The sequence below is a fragment of the Vigna unguiculata genome, chromosome 6 (genome assembly GCF_037176805.1).
Source record: "Vigna unguiculata cultivar grain cowpea cultivar isolate G323 ecotype 2 chromosome 6, ASM3717680v1, whole genome shotgun sequence".
NCBI classification, from domain to species: Eukaryota; Viridiplantae; Streptophyta; class Magnoliopsida; order Fabales; family Fabaceae; genus Vigna; species Vigna unguiculata.
Window position 1 is genome coordinate 47,825,236 of NC_140797.1, and position 21,674 is coordinate 47,846,909.

Consider the following 21,674-nt stretch of genomic DNA (forward strand, 5'->3'; position numbering starts at 1 on the left):
GAATGATAATTAATACATGACTTGTGGACAATTGTGTTCCTTATGTGTAAAGTTTCGTGAGTATGATGGTATTGACTATGATCGTGACAGTGGTTGGATCTGTATGCTTTGGATGAATAAGATCGTATGGTTGAAATTCCCTGATTTCTAAACTGTGGTTGAAAATATCATTTTATATTTTATGTTTTAATGGAACTGAGTTTGAAACTTTTAATTTAACTAGGATATCAAATCTAAGTGTTGTCAATAAAAAGTACAGTTAGAAGGAAAACTGTCATAGAAAACCAGATTGAGTAAAACCAAAATACTATAAAGTTTACCAAAAATTAATAACCAATAATTTATCAAATAATACAGTACTTAAGTAGATATATATTAATCATACAAAGTATTTATCGATTTCCTACTTTTGGTTGAGTCCTCCGGTTTTGTCTCAGAAGTTGTGGATGTGATACATGATTATAATAATTCAAAAGGTTGTGCTCCGTGATAAACTTGAGGACCATTTATTGGTCCAAATGTTTATCATTGAAGACATTGTAGTACCACAATAGCAAGGTGAATAAAAAAAAACCCAGTAGGTGAGAAAAATCACTAATATTTGAATTTTGAAATGAACATTGGGTGGGCATGACGTTGTAAGAAGGCGCGTGTGCGTCACGTGGGTTGGTGAAACTAAAACACAAGTATGCAACTAATGCTTGACCTAACATAACTGTAGCAGGAGAAGATTGTATGTCAACAATGGCAGTGTTCCCTTAGATATTAGCTGAGATACAGAATATTCCACGCAGAATGAAAGCATATCTGGCTTAAGGTAGTTAATACATATTAGTTTAGATAGTTTCAACTGCTGCAGAATACTTGTGTTTGATGTCAAATACTTGTTAAATGAAGAAAATGGATAACCCCTACGTAATTAAACCAATGTCAACCCTACTCTTTGGCGTTCAGCTTTTGTTCTATGTCTTTCAGATTAGATTGTCATACATAATCTCATCATCTTGACTAACACCTTAGCGTATATTTTATTTACGCAATTATTTCGATTAGGTAAATTAACAAATCGTACAATATCTCTTCTTTTAATGTAACATCATTATCATGAGACCCAAAAAGCTTTATTTAATGTTTAAGACGTAGATATATTTTTCATTCTTATAAAGTTAACAATTTTCTATTTCAATCTTTAAACAAATCTTCGGTTTTCATTTCTCAAAATATTATTGAAGTTTTTTTTTTATTCTATATTGTTATCACATTAATTAATTACTTATATATTTAGTAAAATATTAGATGATCATTTTTAGGTGACATCAATTACTTTGTACAATATAACATTAGCTAGCATGTAATGACTCCAAAACATGATGGATATTTATGTCCTGTGCATTGCATTAAATCTTTTTGGAAAGAAATGATTTGGGATAGAAGGCTAACCATGTGAAAAATATGAAAATCATTTTTATGATAAATTATTCTGAAACAAAAACAGACCAATCTTAAAGGGAGAACACAAAATCACAGGAAGGAAGTATGTCCTTATGTGACAATTGAATCTTCCCAAGAATTAGACTGAAATATGAGTAGTGGCATGAAGATATCAACTATTTTTACTGGACTAACAATATAGTACTAGATATAGGGTGAGGCTTATAGCTAAGTACGTACACAATGAATCCATCACATCCTATTCACTTTAAATTAATTGTTGTGTTGTGGTGTCTCTATCTTTCTGTTGAAGTCACAAACAGACAATCAAATGTTTGATCCAAATTATTTGAAATTTTCACATACACAAGCATTTGTAAAAGCAGTTATTGAGATGGAAAACAAGGAAGGACACAATAATAGGATGTAAAAAGTAGCTCTTAGTAGAATATCAATATAGTAGAGATAAAGTGTTTCAGAAACGATATACATAAATTGTGTTGTGTATAAGGGTTAGAGTATCCCAAGTGCTCCTATTTAAATACATATTTATACTTGTCAATAAAAAAAATTAAGTTTTTCTCCTACTATATTAATTTACATTATAAAATAATTACTTGATATTTATTGAAAAATGACATTTACTTTATTTTTAAATTAACAATTTAGTTATTAAGTGTTGCAAAATATTTGTATAAGTAACATTCTTACAATATTTCCTCTATTAAAAAATATCAGTAGAGATTTTGATTAATATTTCAATTATGCTACTTTTTTATGAAAAAAAGATATTATTAAAAAAATATTGTAATATTTTTCTCTTTCTATTGTAAAAAAGTTACTAAACATTGTAGTAATATTTTTTATTGGAAAAATGAAAATAAATACAGTAAATAAATTATCCAAATTAATCTAAGTGGTTTTAGTTGAGTGTAATATCAATTCAATTAATTAAATTTACTTAAATCCAACCGTGATGTTTTTGCTTTTGTAACTCAAATTACTTGAAAAGGAATCACAACTCATGAAAACACATGAACATCATAACTTATGGAAATTACATGGTGGATAAGAAAAAAAAGTGATTATTGTTCTATCCTACACAATTTAATAAACCAAAATTTCTGTAAAATTTCTCAATAGAGTTTGACACAATGATGTATTAATATTCTCTTGGTCGCCATAAGATATATGGGCCCTAAACAAATAAACAAAATCTACACGAACAGATATATATAACTTATTTGTTAAGCATGGTAATTATATTTGACGAATTGATAATTAAGATTTGCTATCATTTAAGTGGTTAGGAGAAAAAGCAAAAGATATATACATTATATTGAAAATGAAGTAAACGATTTGTATTTCGACTTCTATATTTAATTATTTGTATAACGAAACTGAACATGTATTAGTATTTGCTTTTAATAGACACATATTACTATAATAACCCTTCTCAAAAATATGTATTTTTTTATGTTATTTTTGAGAGAAAACGTATTGACTAGAAATACCAATTAATTAGTGCAAACCAAAGTCAGTTCCGAGTAATTCATAGCAGCTATGATTACAACAAAATTGTCAACATAATATAATATATATTTGGAAAGAAGAAGAAAAAGAATTTTCTTAGAGAAAAAGTCCAAGTTGATTATTCTGGCAGTAACAGAAGTTAGGTCAGATCCATAGTAAGTTTGTGAGTCCTTTGAAATTGAGAGGAAATTGACTTATATGAAACTTGTTGATTTTTGACATAACCTAAATGTTCTTTTTTAAGATGGTTCATAGCCTCCACCCCTCGCTTCAAGTATTTAACTTTAGAATTTTAATTTGTCAGGGAGTGACTTGCGGAATTTATTGGTTTACGTACTAATCATGCAATATATATTCCTGAATCGTATGTGTGTTATGGACCACTGCCTAAAATATCAAAGCTTCAAAAATTTGGCAAATCATCTCATATTTGGAATCTCAATTTCCCTAAACTTTAATTTTTGTGCATATTAGAGTTATAAAAATGGGTTAGAATCTGTGAGCTAATCTGGCTCACCATGAGTTTGAGTCGGGTTGGGTTGAAATTTTTTTACAAATGTTGAGTTAATTTTTAACCCGACTCATCTAGAAGTCGGCTCACTCAGATTGAACCCATGATGAACCAGGTTGGTGCAGATAAAAAAAGTCATACAAGTGTTTTTTTATTAGATTGGACTTTATATTTGGATCGTGTTAGGTTATTTTTTTTAGCCAATACATAAATAATTTATATACTTTTTTATTTTGATTTATATTTGGATTGTATTAAAGTTTATTTATATTTTAATCAGAATTATAATTTAGTTTTGACTAAAAAAAATAAAAAAATTATATTTTTTTAATTAAGTGAACCCGTGAGCCAACCCGTTTAACCGTCAACCCGTGGTGGGTCGAGCCCGGTTCCAATTTTTTTGGCTCGTTAAAAAGTGAGCCGAGTTAAGTTAGCTCACTAAATCGTCAACCCGTGGTGGATCGAGCTAAATTTGACCGAAATACCCGTTTTCACTATACAAAACACTCATTATAATTAGTATAAAATAATATTATGATTTATGTAAAGTAATAAAGAATTTGTATTAAAAACACGTTAAATAAGCAACTTCTTTGAATAGGTGGACTTAAAGTCTAACCACCGTATACATGTACAATAATAAAGATTAGGGAAAAAAACAAAAGGAAATATAAGAAATTAAGTGAAAATATTTATTAATAAATTCGAGCGGGTAAAGTATTCTTTGAAATGAGGAAGCTGACGTCATGCTTATGACCTGGTTGTCATTTAAGGCGGCAAGAGTCAACAAGGGACCCACCAAGCATGCGCGCGTGCAACAGGCACGTGGGGCCTCTGGTTACCACCATGAGTCAAACCCTCAAAGCTTTGACTCTTAAGTCATCACACTTACCCGTGTATCTTGCATTCTATTTATTTTATTTACATTTTTCTCAAACAAAATATTATTAAATATGCAAGGGAAAGTTAACTGTTTCAAATTTAATAATACACGTTGCTTTGTTGTAGTGAATTAGGACCACTTAACCAGATGCCACAACTACTTCAGTTTTATTTCAATATCTTTTTAGAAATATCAAATTAAATTATTAATCAATAAGAAACAGTTAAATTTAAAATGAAAAATATAATTTTTCTCTCATCCATTACGTCACTCTAACAAAACTTTTTATTTATTGATATCTAAGGACATTCGTTAACGAAACTCTTAAATCATAAAATTTTTAAGGAAGTAAACTTAGAGCGAAAAATAAATTAAAATAAATTTATGAAAAATGTAAATATACTCAACTCCTTAAAACAATTTAACCCTATCTTATAGATAATTTATGCATAATATTTTATTTAAAAAGTCACGTTCTTCTAGATCTTTTAATCAAGAGCACAATTTTGACTATAAGTTTCTGGGTCGTGTTCAAATTACATCGTTTATTATTTCTACAATTTAAGGAGAGAGAAAACGCGTGACATACAATTATCAGCGGGACAGGAACAAAAAAAGAGTTAAATAAATGATAAAAAAAAAGGTTAAAGAAACATATAGAAACAATATAACTAAATATATTAACACTATTAGCTAAAAGACAATATTTATTTTAAACGCAAATACTTAAATATAGTTTTTGGTCATTTAATTTGGTAAGCATTATTTGTAATCGAGATTGAAAGTTTATACATAACCAATATGAACCCGTGTTTATATGCTACTATGTAGTTTTGTTTATATTAATAAATAATACACAAACAGTAATTAAAACATATATAACTTAATTTTATTAAGGTTGTAGGATGAAGGTACGCGGCGAGGGTTTACACACATTATTCATTCAGCTTCAGCTTCAATCAATTACTTTCTTCCACTGACAAAAAATATACGTAAACTAACTAAAATAATATGTTAAGACTGTCTTACATTGTCCTATATATTATCAAAGAGATCATAATTTAGTGTTTTTTGTCTGCATCGCAATTAATAGAAAGACAAAGACTTACAACATTAATCAGCCATGTCTGTCTTTTATTCCTATATTTTTCTGACATCTAAACCACATAGATGTAGGAGAAAATGTAGAGAAAGGTGAGATCACATAATTTTAAGATTAAATTGCATCCACAGTTTGGTCTAAAGACGTATTGACCCCGTTACCAACAAACGTAACAAGGGTACCATTGTTTTGGTCATGACCGTCCAAACCCTTTTTTGGAGTTTCTCTGTTGTCTTCTTTTCTTCTCAAAACATTCCCTTCCTTTACAGAATACAAAAACACCATCTGGACCCACTGTTCTTCAGCCTTTACAACTCAATATAAAACACATTTATTAACCATTTTTAACCCACATCGTATCACTTATATAACAGTTAAAAAAAAATCATAATAGTAGCTTTTACATTTGAGCAATTCATTATAATAGCACTACAATCATGTAAGAGCCATCTCATTGATGGCTGGTATGTTTTAAACGAGTATGAATTTTCGTGTAAGCTATTGTTGACGCTATGCTTATGTAATACTGACGTCGGAATTTCACATTCTTTTATTCAATTTATTCCTATGTTATCTTCTATTATATATTAGTGCCAAAGTAAATCTTACAGTCATATTAATTCATTTTTCTACTATTAAGACATTCATTAACTTTTATATGATTTTTAAAAGATAGAATGCAATAATACAAATGAATATTAGATTGTAACATTAAAGCATGTGATTCCTATGTTGTAATTTTTTATTTTGAGACACATCTTATGAGTCGAAGTCAATATTCCTAAATAAAATTTACCTTTTGCTTTTTCAGGAAATTTTATCGGCCAAAATTGTCTCTATCAAGATCTCACTTTTATTATTTCACCGAGCTTAATCTTCCTCACTGCTCATCACCAACTATATATACGTATATACACATTGAAAATATGATAATATTATATTAAAGGGAGAAAAGCTAGTGCAATGATAGAGAAAAGAGAAAAGAAAAAAGAAAAAAAGAAAAAAGAGAAAAAGAGAAGAAGATTCATGGCCACGAGTTTGGAGCTAAGTGGGTATGTGAGTATAAATTATATAGAATTGGTATGTATGTGGCTATGTTTTGTTGAGAGTTATTTTTCCACAGAAACACATGTTTGATTTGTAGGTTTAGTGTTGTTGGTAAGTTTCGTGAGTCAACCCTAACAAGGCTAAGGTTTTTTGTTCTTACAATAGCCGCCCACTAGTTACATCCTAGTACTTTGTCTTGCTAGTTGATAATTCAAAATCTTAAAATATGGAGCCATTTGTATGTGAATTCATTTGCACCAATACCCAATACTTTTAAAACAACTCTGCGTTTTGGACACGTCTATTAATAGGGTGTCTTTATCTCAATAATCTATATCAAAGATACATATCATTTCTTTACCAACTTTTATAGGTTGGATTCAGAATCATATACGTAATATGTAAAACGTAGAGCCTGAGGTTAGGTTCCACAATGATTTAAAATAATTAAATTTCTTTGTAAACTTTATATTTATTTATACATTTTTTGTATTAATTAATGCTGTGTTTTCATATTTTTCCCACATTAGCATCGACCAAACATATGCATGAAGGCACTATGAAGCATATGTCCGTGTTTATGTTGTTTTATATACGTTGAGAATTGGCTTACATAACAAGTGAAATGATTATACGTATAATTAGTGAGTTCTCAAAATAATTTTTTTTTTTACATAACTAATTGATGGAATAATTATTATGAACGGATTATGGTGGTTGGAATAATGAAATGTGAGAATAGGTTTTCCCTTGTGCTCAAAAGCTGTAAAATATTATTTAGATTATGATAATTTAGGGTTTGTTTCCACTGGCATCCATCCCTATCAGGATTGACTTACTTAATATGAAAAGTCTGTGATGTGTTCACATTTGGCATTCCAAAGAGTGATAAGTCTTCTTTTAATCATTGATTTATGGACGAAACAAAATCTCACAACATTAATCTTCGTCTTCGCTTGTCGATACAAACATTCCCATCTCAACATTTGGTCCCACACTTTCATATTATATACCTTTTCTATACATTTTAATATTCTTTTCAAAGTATATGGACATTTTATAGATTATAATGTTCCCATAAATATTATTCATTCAAAATTTTGAAGTATAATTTATTTTTTAAATTTATTTTTCGAATACCAATTATTTATATATTAAGTTATAGTTATTTTTATTATTAAAAAATGTGATATTTTATTGATTTAAATATATTTTTAATCTCTCAATTTGATAATTTTTGTATTCCATAAAAAAAGGTATGTAGAAATTACTTTTCCAAAAAATCATAATTGTGTTTTTTAATTGTTTAAAAAATGTGCAAAAAAATAATCCTTATAACATTACCGTTGATATTTTTATGCCTATTGTTAGTCAATATTGGGATTACCTTTTTTTTTATTAGTATGTGATCTATAAATATAAACTTGTAACTATTTATGAGTTTGAGCCTTTTACAAAATTTTGTAATTGACAGTGAAATATAACTTTTCATTAGTTGAGTAGAAAAAGTTTTTTTAAAAATGTTATAAGACTTATATATTAAAATTAAATTAAAAAACTTTAAAGCTAATAAATAGTATTCTGTGTATCGAAATAAAGTCATTGAAGTGAACAGTGCATCTCATTTTTTGTTTTCACATTGAGTTCAATTTTGAGATGATTATTGCATCGAAGATGACTTTTTTCTTCTTCTTTTTTTCTGTTTTTCATTTACAGGTTTCACTTTGAACTTTTGATTGTGAGTCAATTATAGCGTAATGGATGAAAGGACTTTGAAAAATGCAAAGTGGTAAAATGGAGTTGAGTGATGTGTTGAATATAATCTACGCATTCTCCTTTATCACTTTCTCATTATTGCTCAACACAGAACCACACCACCTACTTTTACCCTTTCTCTCATCACCAATCTCATTCCACTCCTGCCATCTCTATAACACTTATTTTCTAAATTCACTTTAAACTACCATTTTAATCCCTATAATCTAAGCTTGAAAACAAAGGATATCGCAAATTCGTGTCCAAAGAATATAATCTATAATAACGTACAACGATTATAAATATTATGATACCTGTTATCGTTATTCATCGATGTCTATTTACAATATTTAATTTTTATTGTGAATTTATGTGAATATTCATAAGAACAAAATTTTTTAAACATCCTAACTGCACCAGAATGCTTTTTTTTTTAATTATCAATTTGTTATCAATATTTATCATAAATGTATTTAGAAATTGATCTAAGAAACCATATTTTATATCTAAGAATAAGGAAAGAAGTTAATACTTTACATCGTTCCTCACAAAAATATTCCCTCTAATTAATTAAACTAATTATTTCAAATTCTCAAATGTTTATCTCACCTTAAAAAAAATTAGAAAGTTAGATTAAATAATACTATATAACTTTTGATATGCATATTATTATATATTTTAAATTTTTTATTATTATTATTATTAAACCAGTGAGTTTCGCGTCTCTTAATTTTTGAAAAAGATAAATAAATAGCGGTGATACGTAAAAATAGTAGTGTGTGATATATAGTATGTGATTATTTTAACATATAAGTAGTTTATACATTTTTTTTTAATTTTAAAAAGCAATGATAAAATAAAATTTGAAATATGTATTAAGATGGAAAATTCCATTGTATATTGTTACAAATAGTTAATATTATACAAAATTTTTAATATATATATATATATATATAAATTAATACATAATATAAAACATTTTTTAAAATTTAAGTGTATTTTTGATTTATTTTATACACTTGACATTCAAAACAAATTTTGTATGTTTATATAAAAATTTTGACACTTTAAAAATATTTGTTGAAGATAAATTACCAGGAATAATAAAAGATCAAAATTAAATATTTATTTTACAAACGTTTATGTATAGTAATATAATTTTTTAACTTAATTTATTTAGTTTTAATTTAACTTGATGTGTTTGAAGTGTAGTAGATCTAATTTATACATCTCAAATATAAAATTGATAGAGATGCACAACTAGTTTGTTGAAAAGTTTTAAATTTGATTACTTGTACTGTCTTGTAGAATTTTCAGTTTTATTTAATAATAATAATATAGAAAAGTCAATAAGAAAATCTTGAATGACCAAAATAATTTGTTAACAAAAAGTCCTAAGTCAATATTTTATATCAATTGTCGTCTTCTATCATATATTTCTCTTTGAAATTGCCATGAAAGATACTTATGAAGTCAATTTTCTGAATTTTTTGGTTATGGCACCGTCTTAATATTTTGTGAGATCTCAGTCGTTTTCCTCACGCAACATATACGACCAAAGTAGCTTTGAAATTAGTTTAATCTTTAAATTCATAGAAAACAATTAAGTTATTCATATATTTTGTGATATTCCCTTTAAAGTATTTTGAGGTGTTACTTCTGATTCTTATGAAATTCATTGAGGCCCATTTGTTGTGAAATTGGACCGAACTATGACCCAATTAAGTTCAGTCCAGCATCTTCTTACGCTTACCACCAGTAGATTATTTGTCATGACGACGCCGTATTAAATAAAATATCTCCTGCAGCCTTATCGTTTATCTGCCATCCATTAACTTGAGTTCAGTTTCTGCGTTTAGTCACCAACCTACAATGGCGACGGTAACGTTTTCCTTTTCCGCTAAAACCCTAACCCTAACCCTACCCTATAAACCCAAAACCCCAATCTCCAACTTCTACAAGGTAACCAATGTTCGCCTCCGTTCTTCTATTGTCACCCAAACCCGAATTGGTAACCGGATTAGGGCGTCGCTGGATGGGGATTTCTCAGCGAAAAGGAGCAGCAGCAACAGCGACCAGAGAGAGACGATAATGTTACCCGGTTGTGATTACAACCATTGGCTGATTGTGATGGAGTTTCCTAAGGACCCTGCACCCACTCGTGAACAAATGATTGACACTTACCTCGACACTCTTGCTACTGTATTGGGAAGGTTCCTTCCTTTTCCTCTTCTCTTTTTCTACCCTAATGTTTCAAAATTGGAATGGACGCGGTATTCGTATGTACCTTGTAGCTCATAACAGTCTAAGATAAACGCCAATTTAAGTGGAGGACTTTGTTATCATCGGTTTATAATCAAGTTTTCATTATGTGCTTCTGCTTGTGTATTAGCATGGAGGAAGCAAAAAAGAACATGTATGCATTTAGCACCACTACCTACACTGGATTTCAGTGCACTGTTGATGAAGCAACCTCGGAGAAATTCAAGGGTAATGATTCAATTCCCAATTTGTGTCGATACCCTTGTTGCGTTGCTTAATGAGTTCTGGTTCTTCACTTCTTGTTTATGCTTGCAGGTTTACCCGGGGTTCTCTGGGTACTGCCAGACTCGTATATAGATGTTAAAAACAAAGACTACGGAGGTTATACTTATATTTTTTTAGAGATTTGGACAGAAATAAATTGTGTTTTAAGTGCTATAGATTGATAATGTTTTTGCTGAATGCGTGATGTTCTTTGATTTTAGGTGACAAGTACGTAAATGGGGAGATTATTCCTTGCAAGTACCCTACCTACCAACCAAAACGGAGCGCACCTAAGAATGAGAGTAGAAGGTATGAGAGACGGAGAGATGGCCCTCCCCCTGACCGAAGAAGGCCAAGACAAGAGGCAGCTGCCTCGGATTCATCCTCTACATGAGGTATTGGGATGCATTATTTATTCCAATTATTTTACTTCTTCCATGATTTTGGTCTCCCCTTGCCTAATGTATCTAAAATTTGATACCTGAATGAATCAAGTAGCACAGATCATCTTCCTTTTAAACTCACACTGAATGTCATGGAAGGGTCTTTAGCATCCCCCTCCCCCATGTATGCAATTCATTGAATCTCGTCAGGCTCGGAAGATACATGATTACGCTATTACTGCGGTCTTGCAGGTTATTTATAGTTTTACTGAGAGAAACTAGTGCCAAAAGGAAGCTGCTCCTTATCACAGTTCTATCATGCTCATGGTCACTTTAACAAATAGAAGATTGAGCTTGTGTTGGATTCTCATCAAGATGTATGCAACGTTTCTTGCAAACTCAAACGGGTATTTTCACGATTCATCTTGAGGAATATGTTCTTTTGGACTGTATGAGTATGACATGTGAGACAAGTGCTATAATTGTTTATCTGTGTAATTTGGAGAGCTACTTATCATGCAACCAGTTTATGTTTTAGTGATAATTTTTGTCTGCTAGTTTCATGGCAACTGCGGTATTAACACTTAAAGTTACTGATATGAACTGATCAAGTTTAGATAGTATGCATATATAGCCTTCTGTCCTTATTTGAAGCAGCCCATTAGCAATCCTTAACTTAGTCATGCTACAACATCCCAGTTTTGCTGCGCTTCATCCCGGCCACTCCTTGTGAGAGTAGTTGGCGAAGGTGAATTTCTTGGAACTTCGAAATGGGTGCATTCATAAACCATCCTTGATTGCCGTGTAAAATGTAGATGTTTTGTTGTGCATAGTTGTTTTAACTCCAGCAACGAGGGAAACAGAACACATTTATATTTGGAAGGGATGCAAAAAAGAAAATACAGGAAAAGAAAGAAAACAAGGACAGTAATGAACAGGGGATTGTCTTCTATTTTTTTATAGTTTATATTGATTTAATGAAAGGTGATAAAAGAAAAAAAAATGATTAGTTCCTCTTCCTTTGGTTGAAAAGAAGAGGGAGGTAAGATAAAATATAATTATGCCAAGATGATTAGGTTTGTCACTAGAATTATTTCCCTTTCGTTATTCTCTTGAGAGAGAATTTTTGTGGATTTTGAATAATTTACTGGTTAGTTTTTTTTCCCCTTTCAACCAAATTGTTGAATAGTTAAGGATTTATTTATTTTGGTATATTTTTATTTTCTTTTTAAATTTAAAATCATCATAATTTTTTTTTTATTTTGATTTGTTTTCTAAGGTTTGTATGTGATATAAGTGAAGATAAGTTTTTATTTTATATATTTTATCAACATTTAAAATCCGAATTTTAAAGTAAGTTTTTTATGCTCTGTTTCCTGTTGTGAAATAAAGTTTTATATTTTAAGGAGCTTGGCCCTTCACTACATTTATATATTTGTTTATAATTTTCAAAACTTAATAAACTTTACATGAGAAAGTAATTTGTTGATTTAAAGTAGAGTGTTCTGAAAATCATGGGGTGTAGGAATTAATGGTGTTCTAAACATGTAGGCACTTTCTAGTAGTCTAATAAGCAACGGCCCTTTATATTTTTGGTTCTTATCGTGAAGGCCCGAAACAAATTATACATGGTCATTTGTTCCGGCACCTCCATAATTTCAACCTTAATCACCGTAAAGTTATACATTTAAAATATAAAATAAAAATTGTATTTTATATGGTATAATTTAAAATATAATGTGTTATAAATTATATTTCGGAATACAAAATAAAAAATATATTTTAGGCTCTATCCAAAATACAAAATTCATATTCTAGATTGCATAATTTAAAATATAAAATTTTGTGGGATGTAGGAAAATAATTTATGGAGATGCAGGAAAGAAAAGGCACCGCCGAGGTGTAAGAAGAAAACCGTTGATAAATGATTCTCTTTGGTTTTTGTCAACATTTTTTTTTATTTTTTAAATTAAAATAATTATCATAATACTTTTATCTTTTAACTGATTGTTTATATTAATTTAATTACTTTTTAAATGAAAATAATAATCCTATCATTTTATCTTTTAAGTTACTATTTATTTAAATTTAACCATTTTTTGAATTATCTAAAATTTAAGAAATAAATATATTTTTAATTCTTCAATTTTGACAAATTAAAATTATAAAAATGAATGGATATATTTATTTTAATTCAATAACATTAATTTTTAATTTTGTGTATCAAAAGATGTGTCACGATTCATGTTGACATTTAAATTAAAATATGAAAATATGTCAAACATATGAGATATAGTTAAAAAAAGTTTACATATTGCGTTAAAAGTTTGAAATACAAATTGAATTTAGTTTTACGTTTAGAAATTAAAAACATGTTTTTTAAATTTAAATTATGTGTTTCCAATGTAGTTATAATACACATTATGAACTTTTTTTTTTAACCACTGTTACTCTGTTAATCCAATCAGAGAAGAACTAGACTCTATTTAAAAATTCATTGAAATCTCATTTATTTCTTAACAAATTAATTAATTTAGTTAAATAGTTCATAGAAGGAATGAATTAAAATAGTAGTTCCATGAAATATTGACAAATCATGAGTTATTCTTTTAATGTCACTCTCACTCACCAGCCAGTAGCCATCCTATTGATGTCAGCATTTGTTATAACATATATTAAACGTTCAAATGGCTGTCTTAATCTCAATTTCAAAACAAAACAAAACCAATCACCATGTTTTGGTCCCTGCTTTGCTGGTTACAATTCATATCTCTCTCGTTAGTCCCACAACTACTTCACACATTTTTTCTATTTTGTAATAACGCTATTCCAATTTTCTATTACAAATATTGTGGGCCTATAATATTCTGACGCATTATTATAAAAGATACTCCTTTAAATCACTTTATTATAATTTTTATTTAGTTAGAATGATTGAAAATTTTCCTTATTTGTTTCCCATTCCTGATTTTTATTTCATTACGTTTTTTCCGTCCTTTATGTGAGAAGAAAGAAAGAAAAGCTTTGGCATGCTTAGGCCCACCCACTACCTGTTTAGGGGTTGGTAAAGCGTTGACACTCCTCACATGCTTACATTAAGTGTTCGCCCATGTCTTAATTATTTAGGTTTAAGAAACGTAATTTTCACAATAACTTTATAACAATTTTTAAAAACGAGATAGATAAAAAAAGAAAAAGAGAAATTTACAAAATAAGGTGAATGATGTAATATCAAAGTGAAAAATGCGTTATGAAAAGTTATTTTATCTATAAATAATATCTCTCGGTAGAGTAAAATGGCCTCTTTCCTTGCATAATTGCATGTGGACATTTGTGCATAGATAAGGATTCTGCGGTCGGTGAGAGAGTTATGGTGCACTTGAAATACTTTTCTTATTGTACTGTTCGACCCAAATACTTTAAAGATGAAGGAAAAAGCTTTCTTTTTTAACCACCGATCAATCAGATAACGTAGGAGATTGCAGACTTTCATATGTTCCTTCTGTTTCACAAGAAACTTGATCCTGAAATGCTGTCATAAGTTACTCTGAAGTGTACCCTCTTTCCAAGGTTCCATCTTCAATTTCTGATGAAGCATGTCCTTCTACGGCGGTTCTTCCTATTCTGCTTCTGATTATGGTGAGTACAATTTCAACTCTTATTCTCTCAATTACGATTATGCTCAAATCTCATCCCCTACGGCTTATTCGGGCTATGAGTACAATCAACCATATTATGGATATGATCCAAGTTTATATTATGCTCCTAATTACCCTGCTCAGACTTACCCAACCATATCATACTCAGCCACAACTTATAGTGATCCAAAATCAGTTGTGTACGATCCCAATTATGGTATGACCCATCTTGTCATTTCTTACTCTAATGCGGAATTCAATGTGCCCGAATTTGAGGAGTATGACTCAACACCTTATGATGGTGGGTATGACATTGATCAGACCTATGGTAAACCTCTACCACCTTCAGATAAAATTTGCTATCCTCGTTCTGGCTCGAGTCCAATTAGTAACCCCATTCCTATGGCCATAGTTCCACTGCCTACTATAGAAGAGGGAACTGATGAGAAAGCAATCACACCCCAGAATGGAACTGCAGCCCAAATAGCTGAAGAAAAACCTCAATCACAAGACAGTGGCAGAGATCAGCAAAGCAAAGTTGAAGACAATAGCCATGAAGATGAAGGGAATGAGAGTGAGGGAAGTGACCATGGAGATGATTACCATGTTGAGTCTGGTGTTGGTGAAGGGTACAGTGGAGGACAGGGTTATGAGAATGAGAAGCAAGTGGGTTCTCAATATCCTAGTGGATATGGGTTGGAAGCTGTGGACATTTGTGAAAGCTTATTTGGGTATTGGCCTTGTTTGGAACGTATGAAGAAGAGAGAAGAATGTTATTGCAAGGAAGTTGCTTACAGAGGAAACCAGTGTCAGGAAAACATGTGGCAAGGTACTGCAGATTATCTATTTGGCAGTCCATATCCTTATGGAAATGCGGAAGATGGAAGTGGCTATGGAGGAGAAGCTGTGTATGGCTATCAAAGGCACTATCCAATGCAAGCACAGTACAAACAGATTGATTATAATGCCGAGTTTTGGTGACACTCCAAAACAATTTATTTATTCTGTGATGTAACATAAAAGTTGAAGGTGTAAAGCTTGTTTCTGTGGAAATAAATGTGAAATTTGGATGTGAAAACAAGAAATCTCTTTGCTTCCCAATCATATATTTTATAATGGCAACAACTAAAATTCAGCATTTACAGGTTAAACAGGCTTTTCGTAATCTGATTTTGTTATTCATGATTCCTTGTACGCAAGACCGATCTTGTTAAAACTCCTTTGAACTGGTGAAAGGGTCACGCCATGAATGTTTAAAAACTGTCTGCACTTATGAAATAATCGTAATGATCATAAATCCATGTCTATTTATACTTGAATATTAATGTTAAACTGATTATTTTTGTGAAAACGGAACGTGAAGTTATATTCTCTTCATCAAGAATAAGTGAAATAGTTTAAAATTCTTATGGAAACAGCGTACTTAAAGGTCTAAGCTTTTGTCTGAACTATTACTGGACATAATCCTATCCCTTCAAAATTTTGGAAGCGAAACATCATTCAATAAGATGGAGAGTTGTGTAAAGGTGGTGTTATCAGGGTGAAAAACATCAAACATCTGTTCTTCGAATGCCTCTCTTTTGTTTTGAAAGTGTGATATGACTGTCTTAGGTGGTGGCAAATAATATCTGTGTTGCACAATGAGATCTAAGCTCACTTTACATATTATATATATATTTTAAATTTACCTTATTTCTAATTTTTACTATTTCAAAAGCTAGTAATGGTTGGGTTTTTGTAATCTGAGGTTGTTTCAGTGATCGGTTATAAACTCATTCTCAATTTTTCTGTCAGATGGTTTGGGTCGTGCATCAAACAGATGATGTGCATGTGTATTGGTAGGTTGTGCATTAGATTACGGTGAGATTAAGGTTCAAGAAATCGGGGATTAGGTCATACTTAAAGGTTAATCACCATTGTGTCTGTAGGTATGGCGTTTCCATGCCAAGCCTTCCCCAGGTTAAATTCTTTATTTTTTCTTTATTCACCCTATTATTAATATGGCTGGGCATATTAATTAAAAACTCAAATTCAACATCAGTCTTTTTTAGTCTCTGTCTTCTTGCAAGCTTTTTATCCCACGCATATATCAAAATTTTTTAACATAAATAGTTTGAAATCTGTGAAAGCTATGCTATTTGAAACTCCACGTTAATGATGAATCGTTTTATGATGAAACCTTAAAAAAATAAACCAAACGTGTTAGATTAATGGTGTGTCTCCATCAAAATTTACCAGTCACTTTCCGTCCATTGGAAGTGTAAAATCATTGTTCAATTTCAACAAATACTCCTTTCTAATTTTTAATTTTTTAACATTTTTTTTCATTTTACTTATACTTTTTAAAATTTTAAGATAATATTTTCTTTTTCTAATTATACTCTTAATTTACATAATATGAGAGAAACAAATTAGTTATAATTAATTTAAACTTAATCATACTCTTTTAGGTTATGGTACTAAAATATTGATTTTCTGTGGAATTTTTTTTTTGTGTTTCCAACTTTATCAAAGTCTGAGACCCAAGTATTCTGATGTACGGAGGTCCAGCAACTTGAATTTCACAAGACACTCTCATGCTTTTTAAGCTAAAACTATAGTTTTCGAAAGCTTTTCTAAGCAAATTGAATGTTGGTGGGCTCACACAAAGGGATAAATAGAATTTAAAAGCATACTATACTACGTTGTGACTTATAAATTGGTTAATGATATATCCAAAGTCAATTTTGAGACCAAGTTTTCAAACAATATTTGTTTCAAAAATAACATTTATAATATTCATCATCTAAACAACTAAAGTTTCTCTACTCAGAAATTTGACAGTAATTAGAAAATTTGAAATTTGGGAACAGTGATAGTGACGAATGAACTAACAACTGCTGAGAGCTTCTGTTTTCAAAATTGGAGAGAGGAATAAGCAATCTTATAAATTGTAAATTAGTTAACTAAACTATAAATGAAACCAAAATTTTGGTGCTAAAATCCTTTTAATAAATGCGTGTGCGCGCATTCCCGCACGCATGTTTTATAATGAATCCTGATACATCCCCACTTGTTAAAGTACTGTGACCTAAACTAAACTAGTAGAAGGAAGAAAAGAGGATGAAAATAATTGCTGTCTAGATCATAGGACATGGCATGGGTTTATAGTAAAAAGAGGATGAAGAAAACAGAAGAAAAATGAGTAAAAGAGTGTAAGAAAAGACAGTGATGGCCCCTCGTAACCGCAGATTAAGGCCAAAGCGCCAAACACAACATTCAAATCTCATCTTATGTTTACCACTTACGTACAAACATGTCATTATCCAAATAAAGCATCACAAATCGTAAAGCCAAAGTTGTTTTCAACACAACAGAATCATTATTTATTTTTATTAATATACACCAGTACTAATCACATATCATATATTGTATTTTTATACTAGTAATTATTTGGTTAAAATAATTGTTATCTTTATTCCATTTTGGTGGATCCTAGATTGTAACGCAAGGGTAGTTTGTTCATTTCACAAACATGTAATGCCAACCAAGAACATAGAAATTCTATCTACTGTCCTCTCTGGCTCCCACTTCCAATCATAGTGTTGAGACACTATGTTTGTGTGGTGAAGCCTTAAAAACCCTGTTAAAACCTCAAGCACCAAACTTCTCTCACTCAAAACCTTCCTCCTTCCTTCCCCACTCATTCTCCTCAACATGTCTCTGCCACACAGATCTTTAGAGGCCACTTTTCTTGCTTTTCTTCTTCTTTCTTTCTCACTGGCTGCTGCAACAGCAACAGCATATTCTTCTATTCATGAGCTTCTCCGAACCCATGGCCTACCAGCAGGGCTCTTCCCAGAGACTGTAAAGTCCTACAATTTGGACCAAATGGGTCGTTTGGAGGTGAACCTCGATGCTCCTTGCCTCGCCAAGTATGAAACAAGAGTGCTCTTTGAAACCGTGGTTCGAGCTAACCTTAGTTTTGGTCAGCTCAAGGGGTTGGAGGGTCTTTCTCAGGAAGAGCTTTTCCTATGGTTACCTGTGAAAGACATCATCGTCAACGATCCATCTTCTGGTCTCATTCTCATTGATATTGGTCTTGCACATAAACAGCTCTCTCTTTCTCTCTTTGAAGATCCCCCAGTTTGTAGATCCCAAGGTACCGTTTCTCTCATTTTCAACAGCTGTTACTTCTTAATCATGATCTGTCTTCATTTCCTTTCAACTCTGAACCTTTCAATTATGGGGTTTGAATAGGAATCGTAGTGGAAAAGCACATGCATGCCATTTTCTTCTCACTCATTATTACTTTCCAGCCTGTCAAATGATGACTGGGTGTATTTCAATCCTCATTATTTTTGTCTTCTAGATTTGATTTCAAAATTTGAATGTGGGGTGCAGGTCTTTCACAGAATATTGGAGGAAGGAAGAGCATTGGATTTCAAGATCAGAGATGAAGGATTGCTTGTTTATCTGAAAAAGATGGTTTCTTCTTTCCTCTTTACAATTTTGTTTTGTTTTTTCCCCTTTTTTTTTTTTTTCCTTTACAAATAAGTATTTGGTGCAATGTGCATAGATCCAATGAGAGTTGTGATTATTAAATTAGAAATCAGTCAAGGGAAAAAAGAGAAACTGATAGGCGGTGTTTATTGTAAAAAGTCTTTATGCAATTTTGTTTGCCGCAATTTTTCTTCTTCTAATGTGCAAGAAAAGTATTTTGATATTGTCCTACCATATCATTTCATTTCTTCCTTTCTTTTTCTTTTACCTTTTACTTTGCTGAAAGGGGTGTTATTCTTTCAAAGAAAAAGACTTCCTGATCCTATGTTGAAGATACCCAGAGAATCTGCTAACATTGAATGTTGTTTACCAAATTTGATTCTCAAATTTTGAGTAAAAATGACACCTTGTTTCTTAAAGACAGAATTGAAGGCTAAGGTGATGTTTACATGACCATTACATAACGATCATAAATCATACTGAGACAGCAAAGGAAGAAAATTGAGGTTTAGTTTGCTTCATTGGTCTGACAATATGGTCATTAAATCTGGTCAAGAGTGAATTTATTTAGTGCATCTTTTTTAATTGTGTTATAATGCCTGAGAAATAATAAGAACTTGTTTGGTCAGAATTAGATATGTTATATAATGTTCCCCTCTCCTCTTCTCTTCAGCCTTGGAAATCTATCTCCATTTTGAAGTACAACAAAAATATATGAGCAGAAAATGGACAATGTTAATTTTACTTTATAGCTGTCTTTTATTTTACTTTATGGTTTAAGCAGACTCAGCCTTTCAGGTTCTTGTCTCTGTGTATATCCTCATGTAATAACAGTACAAGGATTGTTCGTAAGGAATATTCTTTTTCTTTAGTCATTTATTCTTTAGAACATTTGCTTCTTCGAGTAGAACAAAGTAAAACTAAAAACATAAAAGAACATGTAAGAAGAAATTATAGGAGTAAGATTGATTTCACTAAAAAAATAGGAGCTGAGACTATGTTCCCATTCAAATTTACTGATTTAATTTTATTGTAACAGTCTTTTAGTAAAAAAAAAACATTACATATAGTTGGAGAGGAGTAAGATTGATTTCACTAAAAAAATAGGAGCTGAGACTATGTTCCCATTCAAATTTACTAATTTAATTTTATTGTAACAGTCTTTTAGTAAAAAAAAAAACATTACATATAGTTGGAGAGGTGGGATGGAGGTTCATTATTCATTCATACTTTTATAAATATTAGTTAACATAAACTAGTCATCTGTTAGGTCAATAACATTGTAGTCAATATTTAATCATTTAATCGATAAAAGTCCATTTGCAACTTCTCTACATGTCATTGATAATGTCTTGCAACAAATCCTTGATTTGATTAATTTCAAGTCTTTCTCCATTTTTTCCCTGAACAATGATCAAAGTGAATGTAATATTATCACATTGTTAAGTTTGTGAAGTAAGCATGAAAACCTACATATTCATAGTAGTGAAAATATGAATCACATTTCATCTTCATGTCTGTCATGAAATTTATAAATAACTAGTTAAAAACAGTCTTGATTATTATCATTCTCAGAATCACCTGCATACAGCTTGTAATCAGAAATGCTCCTTTTGTGGTAGTGAGATTAGTGTCCATGAGCTCAATGCCAAAGTAATTGAGTGTCTCCATCAACTTGCTGAAACCTCCCCTTTTTTTCTCAATGATGATCTTGACCCAGAACTTATTCTTATCTATTTGTGCCACTGTGATATCTTCCTGCAGAAAGTAAGATTGCTGAAGAAAGTAAGATTGTTAAGTAATTAAGCTATTCAATTCTTCTGAAGAACTATCTTTGCTATAACTGACCTGTATCCCCCAATTCTTCATATATTCCACAGCTTCAATTTCATCTATTTTTGTCTCTGTTGTTTCTTCTGAGGTTGCTTCCATTTGATGGAGTTGCTGGCTAAGATTCTGGACTTCGTCTTGCAGCTTCTCAATGTAGGTGATAGCATCTACAATAATTGTTCCTCTATTCATCTAAAACAAAATAAATTTAGTCTATAATGAAGCTTAATCCAGCAATTTGTAAACTAAACAATAAAATTAGGTATCATGAAATAAGAAAATGAGAGTTTAGGTAGTTGCATTTGTGATAATAGGATTTATAGAACGCAGCATCAAAAGTCTCCTACTGAGTTTCTCCCTCCTCCTCCTTTCAACCTCAAGGTTTTTTGATTTGAACTCCTTTGTGTTATCATCATAGTTCTTCTTCCTACTCATTTTTTGTCTGCTACAGTCATTCTCTTCCATAGTAATACACAACCAATCTTCATCTTCATGCTCCATTTTTTGAGAAGTTAGGTCTTAAAGAATGGAGCAGAGACAGGTATTGAAGAGA

General features: G+C 30.8%; 4 protein-coding genes across 4 annotated transcripts; 3 read left to right on the forward strand and 1 right to left on the reverse strand.

Annotated features, from left to right (window-relative positions):
• Positions 1-10,072: 10,072 nt before the first annotated feature.
• MORF9 (plastid developmental protein DAG) lies at positions 10,073-11,715 on the forward strand. The gene is made up of 5 exons (XM_028074763.2): positions 10,073-10,475; positions 10,655-10,752; positions 10,840-10,905; positions 11,010-11,183; positions 11,424-11,715. The coding sequence occupies exons 1-4, from the start codon at positions 10,135-10,137 to the stop codon at positions 11,180-11,182; spliced, it is 678 nt and encodes a 225-aa protein (XP_027930564.2). The 5' UTR covers positions 10,073-10,134; the 3' UTR covers position 11,183; positions 11,424-11,715.
• Positions 11,716-14,498: 2,783 nt separating this feature from the next.
• On the forward strand, positions 14,499-15,894 carry LOC114186555 (uncharacterized). Its single transcript, XM_028074490.2, has one exon. It carries the CDS (start codon positions 14,768-14,770, stop codon positions 15,788-15,790), a length of 1,023 nt encoding a protein of 340 aa, XP_027930291.1. The 5' UTR covers positions 14,499-14,767; the 3' UTR covers positions 15,791-15,894.
• Positions 15,895-18,366: 2,472 nt separating this feature from the next.
• LOC114186875 (uncharacterized) lies at positions 18,367-19,525 on the forward strand. The gene is made up of 2 exons (XM_028074931.2): positions 18,367-18,950; positions 19,193-19,525. Exons 1-2 carry the CDS (start codon positions 18,506-18,508, stop codon positions 19,246-19,248), a joined length of 501 nt encoding a protein of 166 aa, XP_027930732.1. The 5' UTR covers positions 18,367-18,505; the 3' UTR covers positions 19,249-19,525.
• A 972-nt stretch (positions 19,526-20,497) lies between these two features.
• On the reverse strand, positions 20,498-21,674 carry LOC146885944 (transcription factor DYT1-like). Its single transcript, XM_085675162.1, has 4 exons — positions 21,422-21,674; positions 21,140-21,313; positions 20,873-21,049; positions 20,498-20,694 (listed from the first exon to the last, which is right to left on the reverse strand). Exons 1-4 carry the CDS (start codon positions 21,620-21,622, stop codon positions 20,623-20,625), a joined length of 624 nt encoding a protein of 207 aa, XP_085531288.1. The 5' UTR covers positions 21,623-21,674; the 3' UTR covers positions 20,498-20,622.